Here is a 20,372-nt window from a genome sequence, read left to right as displayed (position 1 = left end):
ATCTATGACGGTAATAGATGGATGGAAAAGAGGAATCTATGGCTTAATTTAATTAGGAGAATTTTCAGGTTGAATTGATGAGGTTCCCTAAATTATTGGTGGAGACTTTAATGTGGTTACCTCCCTTGAAGAGAGTTTTGATTATGATAGCTTTTAAAAATTTCTAGACTTGATGATGTATGTGATTTCAAGCAAGCAAGTGCACGGGTTGTATCAAGTTATAAAGTATTCGATAAATGCAAGGTTGTCGATCCCATGAGGATAGGAAGTATTAGGACTAGCTATTTGTCTATTATAATCTAACTGATAGGAAGTAAAAATATATGATGAACAAAAGCAAAATAAATTAAAAGCTATGAAATCACCATAAATTGACAAAGAGGTAATCAATTATGAAAAGAGAGGTATCCGGACAAGAACTCCCCCTAGGATGTCTAATGAAATGCTAAACTAGGATATCAAATTAAATTTGAGTGGATTGAACAGTGGGTGTTCCTAGAACATACTCACCCCTTTCTCAAGGTGATGAGCAACTAATCTCTTACCAAGATAGATTAAAATCATTTCCTAACCCAGACACCGTATGATTACATTAATGCTCTATGAACCCTGTGAAGAGGATTAACTCAGACTTCCTAATATTAACTTACTCCTTTCTTAAGGAAATTAGTAACTAATCCCCTAGAAAACCAAATTGAGATCTCTCTCTAATCTAGCTCCCTATGATTGCATGAACACTTAGTGAAATATGGAGGTAAGGCAATTAATCCGAATCAGGACCTTCCACCTCTAAGTCTATATCCCAATTTCCCTTCAATCATGGTAGATCTATGTACAAGGATTTCTCAATCTCCTACATATATATCAACCATGATATCGAGCTCTCACTATACATAAATCAAGGCATTCAACACACACAATTGAATCATAATAAAAATGATCTCAAATGTATAGCCAGATATCCAATGTCAAATACAAATCACATCCTAGGGTTCATAATTGCACGAAATACACTAAGAGGTTGGTTCCTCATAATAGTAAAATAAAATCAAGGGAGAATATATACAAAGAGAACAAAAAACATGATAAAGGAAACCCCCTTGTTCTCTACACTTCTTTTCCGAGCTATATATTTTACCAATATCTTCTCTAATGAGCCGCTAAGGATCTCTCTTCATTGTAGTGCCTTCAATCCCCTTAAAGATTAGTTGGAATCTTCTCCAAGAAACCTCTTGAAGTGTTGCTGAAACCCCTAGTCAAAGTTTAGAAGAAGCTCGGCTGAAGTCACCACTCAAAACCCTTATGTCTGCCCTTTTAATATAGTCTAAGTATTGGATAAGTACACATGGTCGAACACCAAGTCATGTGCCAAGCTGTGTAATCCCCTTTGAAATCAAAACTATTTGAAGCCCTAGGATTACATGACCTTGACCCTCAATTATATAGGCCATGTAAATTTTACAAGAGGTCTTATGAAGAGTACACGGGGTCAACACGGGGCTATGTTACAATTCTGAAACATACTTCGAATTTTTTTGGAGAGTTACACGATTTGTTACACGATTTAGTACACGAGGCCTTGTGGACCCCCATGTAACCCTTGGGATTTCCTTGAAATCGGAGGAAAACTTGTGGGTAGCCTAATTTACATTGGGCTATGTGGAATCTTGTGTAATTCTTTAGAACTTCATTTTTTAGCTGGTTTTCACCCTCGAATAACTCACTTTTTGCTCCTTTTGCTTGAAGCTTGTGATCTACAGTTTGCACACTCAAAAGAGGTAAGAAAAGTACTAATTAATACAAAATTAATTCACTAAAAAGGACAAGCTAAGTATAGCAATTTGTAATGAAAAAATATGTACATTCAAGCACTTATCTCTAGATGTCTAGGAATTCCATAGTTGAGTAGCACATAATGATCTTTTTGATCATTCTTACACTAACCCTCTTTTTACATGGTGTAATAACTGTCTTGTAAGCCCTTTGGTAAAGAAACTTGATATAAATGGCATTAATCAGCCATGGTTGGTTACAATATTTTGGAAATGTTTTGGTAGAATTTTTTGCCCTTAAAATGTCAAAGAAATGTCTTTATTTTGGTAAAGTTGGATTCTAAGAAATATTCCCTACCAAAGCCTCGCAAGTTTTTCAACTTTTGGTCCAAACACTTAGATTTTAGAAGTTAGTTGAAGAATCCCAGTGCAAAGTTGTAGTTGGTTCCCCATGGTTCAATTATATAAAAAAATTAAAAAGTGAAGCAAGTTTTAAATATTCAATAAAGATCACTTTAGCAACATCTTTGAGAGAGTTGCCTCAAAACATTAGAAGTTAATAGTGCCAATATGGTGCTATTCCTTGACTCCCCTCTCCTTGATTTGTTGGAACATCAAAGGATCAAGATTTCCATGATGTGCTCTCTAAATTGTTGAACTTGACTGTGAAACTTAGTAAATTTTCCTTTTGTCCCAAACTCAAGAAGATTGAGCTTCTTTATCTCAACTTTTTTTTTACCAAGTGTAAGTAAGACTTTGTCATGGGGGTCAAAAATCTGTTATAGTTGTTGAATTTTCTGGATTATAGCTTAACTACTTAAAAAATTAAATCTTTCTGCTGGTGTTAGGCTGATGAAGTGAAGGAACTTAAGCAATGTACATGATTTAAAATTAGAAGACTACCTGCAAGGTTCCTTGGTGTGCTACTGGTTTCTAAAAGGCTAAGTGACAAAGACTGTGCTTCATTGATAAATAAGATAACTCAGTTCATCTCAGGGTGGTCCGCAAATCATTTATATTATGCAATACATTTGCAACTGATCCATGTTATAATTTTTAACATAGAGAAATTTTGGTGCCAAAATTTCATTTTGCCTCAACCCAAGGTGAAGAAGCTTATTAGAACATGTACTAGTTTCTTTTGGAAGGGCTATAATGGATCTAGAAAAGGTGCTCACAAAGGTGAGTTAGAATTTCATGTGCCATTCTAAGAATGAAGGAGTTGTGTGGTTCAAGAGTTGAATCTCTAGAATAAGTGTCACATTCTTAGACATTTTTGGACAATCTATGTGAATATAGCTCCCTTGGGGTGTTGTGAGTTGAAGCTTATATTTTGAAGGGTTAAAGTAGCATGTAGATTGCAGCTTTTTAAAGCTTCAACTAAAACTTAATAAAGATTTTAAAGATAAGAAACATGGCTAAGCACTTTATCCAAGCAGATGGTACTATGAGAATATTGGGGAACAAACATAAGGTTGCTTTTGCTTAGCAAGAGATCAAGTATATATATATATATATATATATGCTAAGATTGATTGGGATATATTGGTATCGTCCAAATTTTATATATCCTCGATATTCTATAATTATTTGGATGGTGCTATTTGATAGGCTTCCTACTCGGAGTAGACTTTTAACTTAGGGACTACAACTCGATACTAACAGGCCGTGCTTGATTTATAATTAAGATATAGAATAAAGAGACCATATCTTCTTTTTCTATACTTATTTTAAAGAAGTTTGGAAGCTGGTAGTGGTATGACAATGGAGGTTGGAAGACGGGGAATTTTGAGAAGAACTGGGTAGCTACAGATGCAAGGGAAAAGCTCTCCTTTTAATTAATTGTATTGCGAATAGCTTTGGTGTGCTTATTGCTATTATATTTGGGGTGAAAGGAATGTTAGCTAGGTTTTAAGGGATGAGCTAAAACACCTGATGGTGTGTATAGACTAGTTGTTGATGTCGTAATGCTTGCATTGCATTTTCTAAATTATATATTAGGAGACCCAGCTAATTCGTCTCTTTTAGAGATAACTAGGGTTTGAATATTACTTACATTGCAATTTAGGAAGGGTTTGTCTATATTTAGTAGTAGTTTTTATTTGTTTTGGTATCTAGCTATTGAAGCAAAACCTAGATTTGTACTTGTATTCATCATTGAGTTTGCAACACTGTAGTAGTTCTGATCATTACTTCTTCGATAAATAAAAATCATACAATTTATAAAAAAAAAACCATTTTTTAAGAATTAATGTATAAACTAGGGAATATTCCAAGGTGCGTGAATAATAGGATTTTTCAAAATTAATAAACAAAACGATATCCAAAATTTAGTATAAATATCAACCATTGGATAGCCTAATGGTATGACACAAGAGGGCAAGGGTTCAAATCCTTCCCCTGTAGTACTGTTCATGTAATATACACTTAGGCATGTAGTATTTATGTATTGTTAACGGCCTGGGTGTGGGTCCCATATGGGAGAAACAATGATTTCACCCTCGAGGCTTGAAGGGCAGGGGAATTTTTTTAGAAGGTTTGTAAGTCACCGTAATCGGTGCACTCTAGATCTGTCTGTTCTTTTAACAATCTCTTAGATGAGGGGCGCTTGTTGCCTATTAGTAAGAAAAAAAATAGCGCAAAGAGATATAAGTAGAATAAATACAAATAAGCACATTCACAAGACATGAAATGCATAATTCACTCAAATTGGAACTATATTTGCTAGCATGCAATAGCCAAATGGTCCATTATTAATTTTTTAAAAAAAAACAATAGATTACAAAGAAATTGCTTTTTTTTTCTTTTATGGCTATGAGAAGACAACTGCATAACATTTTAATTTGATCCAATCTCTAAATAATACCACTAGATTGGTAAACACTTTAATCCTGGTCAAACTCTAAGTTCGAAGAAATCACCAATCTCTTTAAACACAAAAAACTAGATCATTTAAGAGAACAAAACAAATTTGCATTCCTTAATCAAACAAGAACACGCTTCTCTTTTAATTTTCATTCTTATCCCTTCTTTTAAATACAAAAATAAAATCCACTTATAGAGTAGTAGATCTACATAAATCCAACCAACCTCACTAAGTTAAATAAGATACAAGCTAAGGGCTTGAGTGGGTTAATTATATGCACATGAAAGAGTACATAAGTAAAATGACAAACAATCAAGATCTCTTTTAGGATCATACAAATCCAAGGGTAGGCTTGCATTGCCCTCCCAAAATAAGATCTATTTCCACTAGATGCCATGGACCTCATTCTATCAATAAAATTTCCAAAATATTAGGAACAAACATTTAATGTATAATGAGTCCAAAACCTTGGGTTTCTTTAATTTATGATGGTGGCTAGCTAAGCTCCCACCTTATCTTGATAAGATTGGTCTATCTTCTTTAATTTACATTCTAAACATAGATCAAATTCTCTCCTTCACACCAAGGAATTGATCGAAATCCTTCTCCATATCTACTTAACTGTCTTAAACGCTAATTAAATCACTATACCCATTTAATTAAGTTTAGCAAACTATGTGAAAATCTCATTAATTTTGTCTTTTCTGTCTTGTCCTCTAGCTTTCTCTAGTTTATACATGAAACATCATATCATTCCCTTCATTGTACATTGCTGTCCTTAGAATGCAATTTCTTCTTTTGTTCAATTGTTCAAGTCATTAAATTCTTATTTTTCTTAATTTGTTGACTTGGTCCAACTTCTTATCATCATTAGGTGTCAATCTACCATTTCATGTTTCATATATATATATACATAAAGGCTTGTATTAATTTTTTTTTCATACATTAATGCCCCGGATTTAGCCGCTCGTCTTATTCTATTTCTATCTTATCTTAAGAGAAAAAAAATTATGTTGATGTATTAAAATAATGTTTCTAATTTTACATAATTATGAGCTTTCAACTTTCACATTCTTTCCTTGATGGTCGTCGATGCAAACTTTTTGTTTGTTGGAAACACATAATTAATCAAATCCTATGATACTTTATACTATCATCAACATTATTAATGTTTATTTTTTTGTTTAAAGTTTAAGGTCTTAAAGCTTAGCACATAAAAGCTATGGTTGGGGTGGACTCTCATTCTCAACCCATGAACAATCAAAGTACAAAGTTTTTTTGATATAGAAAAATAAAAGAGTTTGAATTATTAGAAAAAAAAAACATTGCTACTTACACTAGTTACGGTATCATTGGAAGATAATATTTTTTTTAAAAAAAGGGCTTATAAAAAAAAGGAAGAATGTAAAAATATAAACAAACAGAAAATAAAAATAAAAACCTACTCTTAAAACTACACACCATTAGTAGTGGAATATGCATGTGTTTTGCTTTAATGCCCTACCAACTTTTTTGACAACGTTAAAAGAACTTCCCTATGCTTTAATATTTGAATGCAAATGATACATTATATACTTTAAGACACAACATCATCATGTAATAAAATTGGAACACTTCAACTTCATTTAGTATATGTACATAAGAAAGATATTGTTTTAATATATGTATATATATATCATGCATCCGAGCTAATATTTGATGGTTGAGTTGGGTTAGTGAGCATTAAGAGAGGAGATTAAGATTAGAAAATTCAATCAATTAACTATCTTATCACATTTTTCCACCTTAATTAACTTCTCATCTCCATTAACAAAGTTAAATTAATGCTATTTATTTAGCACAAAAGATCAAAGAGTTCCAAATCAAGGGACATTTGTCCTTGCTTTTTCCTATTGCCTTCGCCAAAGGCCATGGAAAAAGCTTCGTAGGATTAGAAATAAAAAGGAGTCCCACCCATGCATTGAATATTAATATTCAGAGAGAGGATAACCAAAGCTTTAACCAAATCATTAAGGTTCTAAGTCATTGGTTAAGGAACCCTAGATAAAGCTCCCACTCACTCTAGTTCTAGGACTTCGTTAGATCAACAAGTGTACCTTCATTTAGGACCACAAACTTTGCAACTTCATTTAGACGTCATCTTTGATGGTTTCTATATATATATTATATTTTTGGATCACTAATTATTAAGTTAGTGCCTTAAATGACAAATATCACTAACATTAATCTTCATATATTGTTTATAAGATTAGGACATCTCATCAATCATCCTTCAAATCATATTCTTAAAAAGTGCTCATGCTAAGGATTAGTGCATATATATATTTATCATAAGTACAAAATGAACTACCATTCAACTTTTGTATATATATAGTCTAACCATGCTATCTATTTTGTAATATGTATATATATATATATATATATATATATGTATATATGTATATGTTTAGGCATAATATATATATATATATATATTTAACATAAAGACAAAATTAATAGCATTTAATATGTATAGATCACTCTTTTTACCATAATATATATTTTATAACCTCTTTCTTCTATTACGTGGGATTTTTTGTAATTTTTCATAAGGCATATGTTTTCAAAAATATATAATTTTCTTAAAAGAATTTTTCATAATTTTATTTGGCTTTTAAAAAAAAAATTAATTATTGATGGAATTTTATAAGTGAGGTGATTGAATCCATAGGCACAATTTTGAGCTCGAAACTCTTGGTTAGGACTGGAGACTAATTAATATTTTGTGGTCAATTCTTAATTAATCAAGTCCATGGTTCCTCATACATGAAATAATATGCTTTATCCTCAAAAAATTTTCATCCAAATTTATGTAATATTTAAATTATTGTTTTTTCCCCGTTTATTCTACCAAGTAATTAACTATGTTTAAATATTATTTAATTTCTTGGAAACCCCTAGACATACATCATAAGTAAGGTCAAACCCCAAAAAACAATTTTTCTAAATTTTCAAGATTCTAGGAAATTAACTATACCAATTTCCTCCTCCACTCTTTTCTTCTTACTATAATGAGTAGTTTGAATAAAATAGATGAGAAAATATTTTGATAATGATCAACAAAGATACCTAGAGAGGTGAGCAACAAGTTAGTTAGGGTTTTGATTACAAACATAGAGAAAATGGCCAAAAGGTCATCAAAGCATGTGCTATGGTATTAGCCTATTAAGTTAACTTATTAGGGTGCCTTCATAAAGGGTGGCTAGCTTTCAACATCACAAAGCATGCAAACCAAAATTACATAGCTAAAATGCCAACATATATAGGATCATACCCTTCACTATCCCAACCCTAATCATTTTCATTAATTTTCATATATATATATATATATATATGTATACCTTTTCTTAGTGAACAACCTTAATAACTTCACATAAACACAAGTTTCTTTTTTTTTTTTTTACTTTAGTTATGTTTAGATGTCCATGTCTAATTGGTCTTTATTGGTAGTTGTGGAGTTATGTCCATGAGACACCTCATTCATGCAAACCCTAAATGAAGTCATACATGCATAACATACATTGTGGTATTCTAGTTCTCTTTCTTCTTCTGTCCTCTATATAAAGGGTCATTCTCATTATCCCACAATTCACCAAGGACCCAAAACCATTTCCTACTTTGAGCTCGATCTCTCAGGCTTGAGGGCAAGGGTTTCCCCTTCTCTCCCTTTTTCTCTCTCCCTCTTGTTTAGCTAAGTCTTTTTCACAACCATCTTTGTTGTGCTTTTGAAAGGAGAGGAGATGGCTTTTCTTCACATTAACCACCCTTTGGCCTTCATCTTTGGAATGTGTGGTATGAACTTGAATACAATTCCTATTCATGCTTGGAGAGATCTTAATTTTGTCTTATATATTTACTATCTTAATGTTTATATATATTAGGGTTTCAGGTGTTTATTTTATATACTACTATGTTTCTATTTGTTTCTTGTTTGTTTTCTCCAACTTGTATTAATTAACACTGATTCAGATCTAAAACAGTTTTGCTTAGTTCTTTTCAAATACTTTTCATGATGTGTTTGTGCTGTGGTCTTACAATGAGAACAGAAGTATATATTTTCTTTAATATATAAACCAAAAGGAAGCTTTATTTTTTTCCTTTTTTTCTACACTAAGTTACAAACAAAACTTTAATTATAATTCTCAAAGATATCTTTGTCTTGCTTTCCCGAACTCCTAAGAATGTTTTGTTATATCCTAATCATGCTTTGGCATCTCCACTTCTCAAAGCATGTGATCATAAGCATGGTATACTTGGTGTTTGCTGATTGGTGCCAATTTAATTATTTTCCACCTTATCTTATAAACAATGAAATCATAATGAAGCACTAATATATATATAAATTATATGTGTTGCCATGCAGGTAACTTGAGTTCATTCTTGGTCTACCTTGCTCCACTGTAAGCACTTTAATATACACCTTAGTTTTCATTTAATATTAACCTTAAATAAATTAAGATAATAATATTAAACTAAGATTTCATTTTATTTTATTTTATGCAGGCCAACATTTTATAGAGTGTATAGAAAGAAATCAACGGAAGGGTTTCAATCAATACCTTATGTAGTTGCACTATTCAGTGCCATGCTTTGGATATACTATGCTACTGTGAAGGGGAACACTGTTCTTCTCATCACCATCAACTCTTTTGGATGTTTCATTGAGCTTATATACATCTCTATGTACATCCATTATGCTCCAAGAAAAGAAAAGGTATATATATATATATTAACATATGAATATTAATTTATGGTTAATTAATTAATATTGATTTGGTTTTGAAAAACTAGATCTTCACTGCTAAAATGATGTTCTTGGTGAACATCCTTCTTTTCGGCCTCATCGTCGTCTCCACAATGCTATTCACTAAAGGCGAAGGCCGAGCTACTGTTCTCGGATGGATTTGTGTCGCCTTTGCTGTTAGTGTTTTCGTTGCTCCTCTAAGCATCATGGTAATTAAGTTCTATATATAAATCAAAATATATTTTTCTATTTATAAACATCATAAAATAATAATAATTAATATATGCTAATATATATATATATATATATATAACAATAATGCAGAAACGTGTGATACAAACAAAGAGTGTGGAGTTCATGCCTTTTTACTTATCATTGTTCCTCACGTTGAGTGCACTGTCTTGGTTTGCTTATGGCCTTGTGAAGTTGGATAAATACGTTGCGGTAATTAATTAACATTTAATCTTTACTTAATTTACCATGAATAATACATTATCATTTTCATCATCTTATAACACTTTTATAACTTGTTTTTATGTGTATTTGTGTGTAGCTTCCAAATGTTTTAGGGTTCCTCTTTGGCATGGCACAAATGATACTCTACATGATATACAAAGGAGAGAAGAAGATCATCCAAGAAGAAAAGTTGGCAGACCACATTGTTTCAATTATAATACCAGAAGGAGAAGGACAAGGAGAAGCAACAGTGAAGGGGAAACCAGATGATAACAATAACAATATGGGAAGGAATGTAACTCAAGAGGAGGTTGAGATGAGTCAAAATGCGGTGTAATGTATTGCATGCATGCATGCATGCATGCATGAATTAATGGTTGGGGCTGGTCACTATATGAAAGTAATAGTAATAGTTTGTAGTAGAAGTGAGTCCATTGGAAGGCATGTGACTTCCTGCTCAATGGACTCCATTAGTAGGAGAGTGACTTGCTTGTCCAATTCTATCATTAGGTCTATTAGAGCTTGGTCATGGGGTTGTTACTTTCTTATATCTTATGTTGTATGTAAGGTCCTGGGACTATGTATTACTTTTTATGCATTACATCTGGTTTGAATAAAATCTCAGGTGTTGTGGGAAAAAAGAAAAACTTATGTATATATATATATATATATGTGTGCACACATATATGCATGTATGTGTAATATAAAAACTAATTAATACCTTCACCTTTGTCTTTCCTTTGTAATTTAAAAAATAATGCTAAATAAGTTTAAAAAAATTTAATAACATTTTGACTATAAAAATATGTACATAAATACTAAATATTTATGTTTTGCAAATTTATAAATTTGTCAAGATGCGCAGCTAGATCATTAACAAAGGCAGGGCCGTGCACAATCTTGACGGCATATTTATAAATATTAACATAAATAGGTGAACAAATGGGTTCCTTGGCTTTCTCTTGATCCAATGAAATTTTCTCACTAGACTTTTTTTTTTCTTTTTGAATAATAGGTGACAAGCGCCTTTTTTTTATGAATAGAGCCCAGATATACAATGTATGTATAATACATGAATAATATAATTCTCACTAGACTTTAGATTGATTATGAAATCTTAATATTTTTGTTTACCTGATGAGTTTTTTATAATAAAATTTTTATCTAAAAATTATGATATTACCTACTGTCGTCTCTAGGATTACTAATGAACAATTTGAGGATTTTAGTTTCAGTGAAATAAAATATTCAAGCTATATATATATGTTAAACTTCACTACGCCATGCTTAATTATTGAGATTAAAAAGGCATTTTTGGAAGGGATAGCCTCCATTTGGTAGATTGATTATTGTAATATATACCCCTCTAATTCTAGTTAAATATTGAATTGTGTAAGGTGATTAATTAAGCAGTTCCACTTGCACATTGATTGAATAAAAGAGTGAAAAATTCAATGATGATATGTGTGACGTGGATATGAACATGTAAATATTAACGGTTGTTTATATGATAAAACAATGAAATCCAGACCAAAATGGACATTTTCCTGATATGAGGATTGCTATGGTTTTACATGATGATTATGGATTATATGTGGAAAAGAATTGTAGTCTAATAAGAAGGTTTAAGAGATTAGAGAAGCACAAGAAAGGATTAATTAGTGACAAACTTAAGGGTGTCAAAAAGGCTGAAATATTAATGTGCAAGTGCGCGTACTAGTTACAGTGACTTAACACCCACACACTTAAGGACACACACTTAAGAGTGGCACTAGTTATAGCGATTTAAACCCCTCTCTTACACAGACACACTTAAGAGTGTGTACTAGTTATAGCGACTTAACGATCAGAAATGGATCTAGACACTCTTAAGAGTGTCAAAAAAACTGATAGATGTGCAAGTGCAAGCATTAATTACAGCGACTTAACGACCAAGGACGGATTTAGAATTTTTGTTTACTAGAGAAAGGTTTACCATATAAATATATTTAATTTTTCAATTTTAGTGGGGATAAATGGTAAAAAATTTAAAAAAAATTAACTATATATACAACTATAGGCATAGTGGGCATTTCAAATTTTCGTGGGGGTAGCTGCCTCCACTGGCCACCATGTAATAAATACGTCCCTATTAATGATCCTCTAGAGATTTACTATGTGGGTGAGGTAACATACAGAATAATAAAGGCTTACCATGTGCGCCTAAATTGATATAGTAAAGAGAATAATCCCACAATGATAAATCTCAGTGCTATGCAACTCTAAACGAGATGGTGAATACAACATCTCCCATAAAGGACCCATTATACAGTACTTTATCCTAGTGAATATAGAATGAATAATATTTTATTGTAACCACGGACATAGAGTTTTGACCTCACGCCTACACACTCTGCTGTCAAAATGAAAAAACTATTGCCTCATGCAATGGTTGTCAAAGGATTTAATAGTCATTAATAAATTTTCACATACCCAAAATTCCAAAATTTAAAATCTCCAAATAAGATCTAGATTTTACAAAGTCAATTTTTTTAAATAAAAATAATTATAATTTGACTGATTCTAGTTTAAAATTACAAATTTGCTCATGTCATTTCGCCTAGTTACAAACGTATGAGATGGGATAATGGTGTTAAGTGGACCGACTTGGCCTGAGAACTGTGCATGCTCAGACTGGCACAACTCACCTACCATTAAGATTGACCCAGCACGTGGTCCGACCTGACCATATTTTATTTATATTTTTTATTTTAAACCCAAAAATATATTTAAAAAACTCCTAAAATTGTTAAAAATTTATTAGAAAAAATGGGAAAATTTTAGAAACACTTACATTTTTTAAATTAATAGAGGTGGTGCACAAGTAAGATTCTCATTATAGTAACACAATGAGACGTTGAAAGAATTAAAAGCATGTCTCTCTTGACTTTTATATAAATAAATAAATATATATATATATATATATATATATCTCAGCATATCCTCTTCATAAATAACATTTAAAAGGACCAATGATTTGTTCATAGTTGATCCGTCGTTATATTTTGCTCATGAGCGATTTTAATTATTTGTTCTCAACATGCACACTCAAAAGCTAAAGCAAATAGCAGGCAGAGAGTTCCCTGTAACCGTTAATGAACTCAATTAGTAACAATGAAATACCCCTATGCTCCCTTGTAATGGAACCTTTGGTCACAAAAAGGGAACCTTTTGTTACAATAGAACCAAAAGTGATGTGGATCATTCAAGAATCGAAGTCGATTTGCTTTATAAAAAAGAAGATATCAATGAACTTCTATGAAATGGTTTCACGGTATTCAGCCAATCGTCTCGATCGTGGGATATCATTGAGAAATAGAAATCCCTGCATTAGCTAGTTGAGAGAGTATTCATGTGAATATAAAAGTGGGCTAACCCTCACTTTTAAACCGGTCTTTTGAGAATGTGGATCTCACCCTTGTATACATAACAATAATGCTTTTCATTGAAATTGGTCAGTGAAGGGCCCGGTCGAGTCTGACAGGCCGCTCAAGCAGACTAGTTGGTTGCGCACTAGAGCCTAATGAAGACGTCTGGTTTTAATCACAGTTGCTATGTAATAGACTTTTTAGTCCCACATCAACTAATTAAGAAAGTATTCATATGCATATAAAGGTAGGACTAACTCTCATGTTTTTTGACCCATTTTTTTGGGATGTGAATCCCATGCTTGTGTACATAACATCCCTTTTAGTGAGTTGGATAAAACTCATTTAAAATTGACAACACACCCAATCCTCTAGCACTAACAATTGACAAATGCAACAACAAAATGAGCAAAGTTACCATTCGATTCATTAAAAGCCTATTGAAAAATCCATTCACCTTTCAAAATATTTTGCCAGTTAATTGAAAGACAATTGCCAAAATTAGTTGGGCAATGCTATAGTTTTACAACTAAATGTTCTGTGGTCTTAGGGGCCAAATCAAACCAAAAGCTGTTGTTAGACGTTGAGTTCAAATTGGCCTTTTAATCTGTGGAATTGTGCCAAAATTCATAATTCCTATGGTTTCTATAAATCCAATTGCAAAGTGCAATCCTTATTCTATAAATATTTGGAATCATCCTTGGGTGTATGATATTCCACTTGCTTATTTTTATACCCATAATATTGGCAAAAAGGTGTCTCCTTTCACAAAAATCATTTGGGGGAACCCTTCAAAGCAGGTCTAAAAGAGGGAGCTAGAGTCAAATAATCAACATTCAATAGGATTAAAATAGATGATTTTCTCCACTCCATGTCCAATCATCCCAAATTTGTAACAACTTACATAAAGGCATTCATCCAATATATACAACAATAAACACTTTCCGTTTAGGTTTTAAGATTTAGATTTTAGGTTTTAAGATTTAGCCTTAGCCACGAAATCAAGTCCGATGCTAATCCTTTGTAATTTCAGAAACGGACCACCACTTCCGTGCTAATTAAATTAGCAAAGAGGCTTTTAGGAACTAAAACATTCTGTTTCTAACATATTTCTAAAATGAAAAAAAAGCAGTTTTTAAACTGTAATTTTCTTGTAATATTCTTCTTAGTTGAGTTAAGCAGATTCCACACCTTACAAGATTTTGTAGGATCAAGTTCCACAAAATAAAACCTTTGCATACCTTACCTTCTCTACGGTGCTAATCAAATTATTCATCTTAATTAGCTTTTCCGTACTTTGAAGCAATCACAAGTTCACAACAATCAAAGTCCCAGTATTTTATAGGCAAGAAATGCAATTTAAGTCAGACTGCTACAACAAGAGAGATTTTTCAAAGGATAGCTAGAAAATTTTCTTCAATTGAAAGAGGTGAAGGACCATATCCATAATTATTCAAGGTCCGCCATAGAACATCTTATTCTGAAAGTCCTCAAATTCACATTTGATGCAATAAAACCCATGCGACAAATATCAGTAATAATAAATTTTCCCTATCCTCAAATGTTCCGAAGAATATCCTTTAGTTAATATAGAAAAAGAGTCTTACCTACTGGAAAACTTTCCACTTTCCGGGTGAGCCTAATGTAACAGACTGTCATGCTTAGGATTTTAGTGATAGCAGCTCTAGATTTGTCTAGTACTTTTGTCAATAAATAAAGTTGAATGTGAAGCCTAAGACGATGATCTCCAGCAATAGAAGCTAAGACAAATTTTGGGACCAGAAGATTTGCATTACCCCTAGAGGATCCTCCAGCCATCATTGCTTGGGGAGTGGCTCCAACGAGGAAGCGAGACAAGCAGGCTTTGGCTCCTAGTGGGAGATCTGGACAGAGATGAACTCCAGTCTGATGAGTGATGACACGCTTGGATACAAGCTTGGCCTGTGCACATTCTTTCTAAGTAAGGATTCCTATTGAGTCTCTCCAACCATTGAGAAGTACCTACAATTCAGCATGAAAGTTTCAGTCTTTAAAGATTGCAAGGGAAAAAAAAACAGTGCCCAAATGAACAGCTGTATATGTTATTGTTTCATGACAATCTACCAAAAAAAAAAAGTTATTCCTCACTATCTACATCTCTGCAACTTCTTCATCCCCTTCTAACAATGTACACTCTACTCTGCCTCCCTAACCATGCTCCACAACAACATCACAAAACAGTTTCACTTCTCACACAGCTCAAAAATGAGAAAAGATTTCAGTTTTGGTCATGGTCTTATGCTTTCAAGCATTCACATTTGATTTGAACCAGCTGAACTTGCTTCTTCATCAGCCCGTCTCTTTTCCCGCAAATTCTCCCCCCATTTCTTTGCCTCTGCTATGGCGCGCTCTCGATCAAAGTCCTTGTTTTTCAGTATTCCATTATTTGCTCTTGGAGCATCTTCTTTTCCCGACTCCTTCAAATTCCTTCTGTATTCTGATGCACCTTCAGTTTCATTCTTGGAAACATGTGATGTGCCTTGACTTCTGGAATTATGCTTAGGATCATATGATTGATTCGCCAAGAAGGAGAAAGCAGTAACTACATCAGCAATGGGTGGGCGGCCAGCTGCCTCTTCTTGAGTGCACATTGAGGCCACCGAAAGAGCTTGGTATAATCCACGCATTGGATATCTATCGTTTAACTTGGGATCAACCAGCTTTGGAATTTGTCTTCGGTCACTCATCATTGTTCGCGCCTGCAAGTATTTCATTATCAAAGATGCTTTATCTGAATGACTTGAATTCAATTAGTATTCCCTAATGAGCTTCATGTTCATAAACAGTTAAGTTCGATGGCTAAAATGATGAATTAACTGTGATAATATATTAGTACAAAATTCATAAAGACTAGGATAAACATCTGAATCAACTTACCCATGAAACAAGATTCCGTTCAGCATGTGGTCGGTTCTGGTCCACTGCTCTTAGTCCAGTAATCAACTCCAATAATACAACACCAAAACTGTAGACATCTGACTTAACTGTTAGTTGCCCTGTCAGAGCATACTCTGGAGCACAGTACCCATAAGTTCCCATCACCCTTGTTGAAACATGAGATTTGTCACCGACAGGACCAAGTTTTGCCAACCCAAAATCAGAAAGCTTTGGATTGAACTCCCGATCCAATAATATGTTCGATGATTTGAGGTCCCTATAGATTACCCTGGGAACAGCCTTGTTGTGCAGGTATTCCAAACCTTTCGCCGTACCAGCAGCAATCTTCATCCTTGTAATCCAGTCCAAAGGTTCCCTGTCAGGAGGAAGTTCTGCAAAATAAAACATTAGCATTCACATTTAGCATCTTAGCCAAATTCTTCAATACAATCTCCATTTGAACATAGTCAAGATGAAGGGTGTGAGCACACATAACTTTTAGTAAATTAATCAAAGTTCTTAAATAATTGAAATAGTAGGCAATAAATTTATATTGTCAACATGATGTATTGCTGATGGTGATTCTTGAGATTATACCAAGACCTTTCGAACAACTTAATTTATATTAAAAAAACAATGAAAAATGTAAAACTTATGCCACTCTCTCAAAAACATGTATCCATCTCTAGATTTTCCAAGTGTTCCTCATCTTGGCGCAAGATAACGGGCAACATCATTTTCACATGTGCTATAGCTCAAAAATCTAGCAGAAGATGGTACCATCCTATCATAGTTTATCTCTGTAGCATATTACATAAATTGCAGATTTCTTAGTTTGGGCTTCATCACAACTAAAAAAATCTAATGTAATTAAAACTTCAAACTCCTTATCAAACTGTAAATTTCATGTAGAATAACTTTGTAAACTTAATAACTCATGTGAGAAATGTACGAATCTCTAACTAAATCTGGAAGCATACTCAGATAGATCATATGGTTATCTTCACAAGATCATATGACCCACACATTTAGCTAGCGGCACAGAAAGGATTCAATAGCATATAATTACGAACGCGTTATCAGAAACTCAGGTAAGACCATAAGATACATATAAATCTCTAACTAAATTTGCATTATATTTCAGGTGGTTAATTGTAGGTAACTAACTTTATAGGGCGCAAAAAAAGAGATGATTAACTGTGTTTCAATTCTTAAATAGTCCATATTTACAAGATTTATATTTCAGGTGGTTAATAGCTACTAATCTGATTTATCCACTGTTCTTAATATCCACAGAACACAAAAGGTGGCAAACCAAAAATATGACAAGAACTAAAGATAGCTATTAAGAAAATTCTCTTCTCTAATATTTCCTAGTTAAATGCTGGAGGAATATGCCGACATCTCAAGTGACTGGCAACCGTTTTGCATACAAAAGTTTTCAGCCTTATGGTATGTGCTTTCTTGATCATAAACACAGAGACTTTGTATGCATGAACCCGAAGACACTTAGAAAGAAAGCTGGAGATAGATTTGTGTCTAGTAATTGACAGAAATTTTTCTTTTTTCTTTTTTCAGATATAACAGGTATTAACATTTTTCAAGATTTTTTTATGAAGTAACACAATGATTGAGCTTCTTAATATGCAGGCGAAGAAAAGAGTAGCAACTTTCAACATAAGCTAAGTTGGAATTGGATTTGTGTTTAGTATTTAACAGGAAATATTCTTTTTCAGATACAACAAGAATTGGTGTTTTTCAAAAAAAAATTATGATATAGCACATTGATTGAGCTTCTACATATGCAGTTCAAGAAAAAGAATAGCAAATTCCAACATAAGCTAAAACCAATTTAGCAGCGTCCTGACACAAAAAGCGTACCAAGTAAATGATCATCCAATGAGCCCAAAGGCATATACTCATACACAAGAAGACGTTGATCTCCATCCCCGCAATAACCAATAAGATTAACTAGATTGGGATGCTGTAGTAAGCTGAGCACGAGCACCTCCACCAGAAACTCCTGATTTCCTTGAAATCCATTATGGTTTAGTTTCTTCACAGCTACTTCCTGCAGCCAAGCAAACACCTCTACCATGAAAAATTAACCCAAACTATAAAGAAATCACTCAATTATGTAAAACTAAAAGGATATTCCTCCCTATACATCATGATTGGAAAAATCAAAAGATTTTAATCGAAAACTTTACCTGCCCAGTGCTCTCAAGATGCCCTCTATAAACCCAACCAAATCCCCCCTCCCCTAATAAGCACTCTTGCCTAAAATTCCTTGTTGCAGCAGCAAGCTCCCTAAAAGTGAATGTTCTCGCAGAGATATTCAAACCAGAACCATCCAGCTGCTGAACCTTTTCTTCTTTATTTGTATCCATTTTTCTTTCAGGTTCCGGCCTCTCAGCCCCTGTAATTCCATCAAAACTAGAATAAGGAAACATCTAAAACAGAATCAAAATTCTATTACACCCTTGCATATTGCCATAAGGAACACAATACAATAAAAACCAACAAAAACTAGAAACTCAAACTGAGAAGACACAAGATCGAAGATCATGACTTCAGGCCACTTTATCAAATTAAATGGAGTCTAATACATCAAATAGTTCATGATCAGATCAAATGAAATCCTGAACTCCATCATACTTCAAAAAATCAAAACACAAGTAGTAAGTGAAATACCAAAATCCTGAATGAGATCCAGTTGAGAAAAGCCATCAAATTTTACCATATTCACAAGGACCAAAAACCAAAACTGACGAGGAAAAATGAAGGACAAGTCAAGCAAGCATCTTGAACTCCATTTTGAGCTAAATCCTTCAAAAATCAAACATATTTCAATCCAACCATCTCAACCAACAACAATCAAAAACAAACTTATAACATCTTCCTTCCTTTTTCTCCACATACAAACCTATAAAACCCTAATAATCCCAAAAAATGAAAATCAAATCACCACTTAAAATCAAAAATTAAAAATTATATATATATAAATATATATACCTAAAGATAGCCTCTCAACTTGCGGAGCCGCCATGGGCAACTCCTCTTGTTTATCATCTCCTCCATTCCCATCAACAATCCTCTTCTCCACCACGGAATCGAAGCAAGAACAGCAGAACATGGCTCAAATCAGAGCTAAAACCCACCAAAAAACCCGATTTTTCATACAACTCTCCACAATCCCACCCTCCTCGGCATCAAATCCAATCCAAATTCCTCAATTTCAGCACCAAATCAACAAATTTTCTCAAAAAAAAAATGGAATTTTGAGGGCAAATGACGACTCATGAATTTTTTATAAACGCGGGATGGTGAGGATAAGATGTCATGCAGGTTCACTCTAACTTAAAAGTGGACCAATATGAAAAGATAACTCTCCTCACTCCTTTATCATGTGCCATCATGTTTGATCTAAAAACTCTGCAGGTACACGTGACACAATTAATTTTATGCTTTAATTGAGGACATAACCCTCTCATTAATGAAAACCAATGAACTTTAATGCTCTTTTATTAAGTATTTATGGAATTATTACTTTAAATAATTTTTTTTCATGTGAATATATCAATGTTGTTATTTATATTGATGTCATTAATTAACCAAATATTGCAAGATATTTATGGATATTTTTTTATTTAGATATTGACAATAAATTTTAATGTAAGCCATTTTTAGTCTCGTCTTCACATCTAAATAAGTCAACAAGTCAATTTTTGGTTTTTCAAATCAATGATTTTAATTTATTTGAAACAAATATATATTAAAAAAAATATATAAACAATTTTTTATTTCTTTTCCCATGTGAAGACTTATAGAGCAACAAGAATATACCCAATAAGCTGCACTTGATGATGTTTAAAAAAATTTTAATATAAAATCTCTATTTTCTCATAAAGTCTCTATTTTTCTTTTCCTTCAAGTATTTTTAAATATCTAAAAAAAATTTAAATGCCTTCCTAGTTCTTTTTATTTTTAGAATTTTATTTTATAAATTAAAATAACTATAACTTATTTATAAATTATCCATAAACCCATTCAAACCAGTATTAATAAAAATTCTAATTCTTGATGTTCATATGTTATGGTATGTATACTATACCCGTATGAATAATGAAATTTCATTGATACGGAGCTAATTCCAATAGACTATTTTCACT

General features: G+C 32.8%; 2 protein-coding genes across 4 annotated transcripts; one reads left to right on the top strand and one right to left on the bottom strand.

Moving 5' to 3' along the window:
* Window positions 1-8,288: 8,288 nt before the first annotated feature.
* LOC120255922 (bidirectional sugar transporter SWEET13-like) lies at window positions 8,289-10,446 on the top strand. The gene is made up of 6 exons (XM_039263690.1): window positions 8,289-8,469; window positions 9,041-9,077; window positions 9,181-9,391; window positions 9,469-9,630; window positions 9,746-9,865; window positions 9,975-10,446. Exons 1-6 carry the CDS (start codon window positions 8,418-8,420, stop codon window positions 10,212-10,214), a joined length of 822 nt encoding a protein of 273 aa, XP_039119624.1. The 5' UTR covers window positions 8,289-8,417; the 3' UTR covers window positions 10,215-10,446.
* Window positions 10,447-14,683: 4,237 nt separating this feature from the next.
* LOC120255920 (serine/threonine-protein kinase PBS1-like) lies at window positions 14,684-19,466 on the bottom strand. 3 transcript variants are annotated; one of them, XR_005535143.1, is made up of 6 exons: window positions 19,216-19,466; window positions 18,411-18,619; window positions 18,082-18,271; window positions 16,201-16,592; window positions 15,388-16,022; window positions 14,684-15,285 (listed from the first exon to the last, which is right to left on the bottom strand). XR_005535143.1 is itself a non-coding variant. In XM_039263688.1 (5 exons), exons 1-5 carry the CDS (start codon window positions 19,334-19,336, stop codon window positions 15,576-15,578), a joined length of 1,359 nt encoding a protein of 452 aa, XP_039119622.1. In that variant the 5' UTR covers window positions 19,337-19,466; the 3' UTR covers window positions 15,331-15,575. The 3 variants fall into 3 exon arrangements, 1 of the variants encoding a protein (XP_039119622.1); XR_005535144.1 differs by having other exon boundaries at window positions 15,412-16,022; XM_039263688.1 differs by lacking the exon at window positions 14,684-15,285 and having other exon boundaries at window positions 15,331-16,022.
* Window positions 19,467-20,372: the final 906 nt, after the last annotated feature.

This window comes from Dioscorea cayenensis, unplaced genomic scaffold, assembly GCF_009730915.1.
Source record: "Dioscorea cayenensis subsp. rotundata cultivar TDr96_F1 unplaced genomic scaffold, TDr96_F1_v2_PseudoChromosome.rev07_lg8_w22 25.fasta BLBR01001243.1, whole genome shotgun sequence".
Classification (NCBI taxonomy): domain Eukaryota; kingdom Viridiplantae; phylum Streptophyta; class Magnoliopsida; order Dioscoreales; family Dioscoreaceae; genus Dioscorea; species Dioscorea cayenensis.
This window is presented reverse-complemented; position numbering and strand designations above follow the sequence as displayed.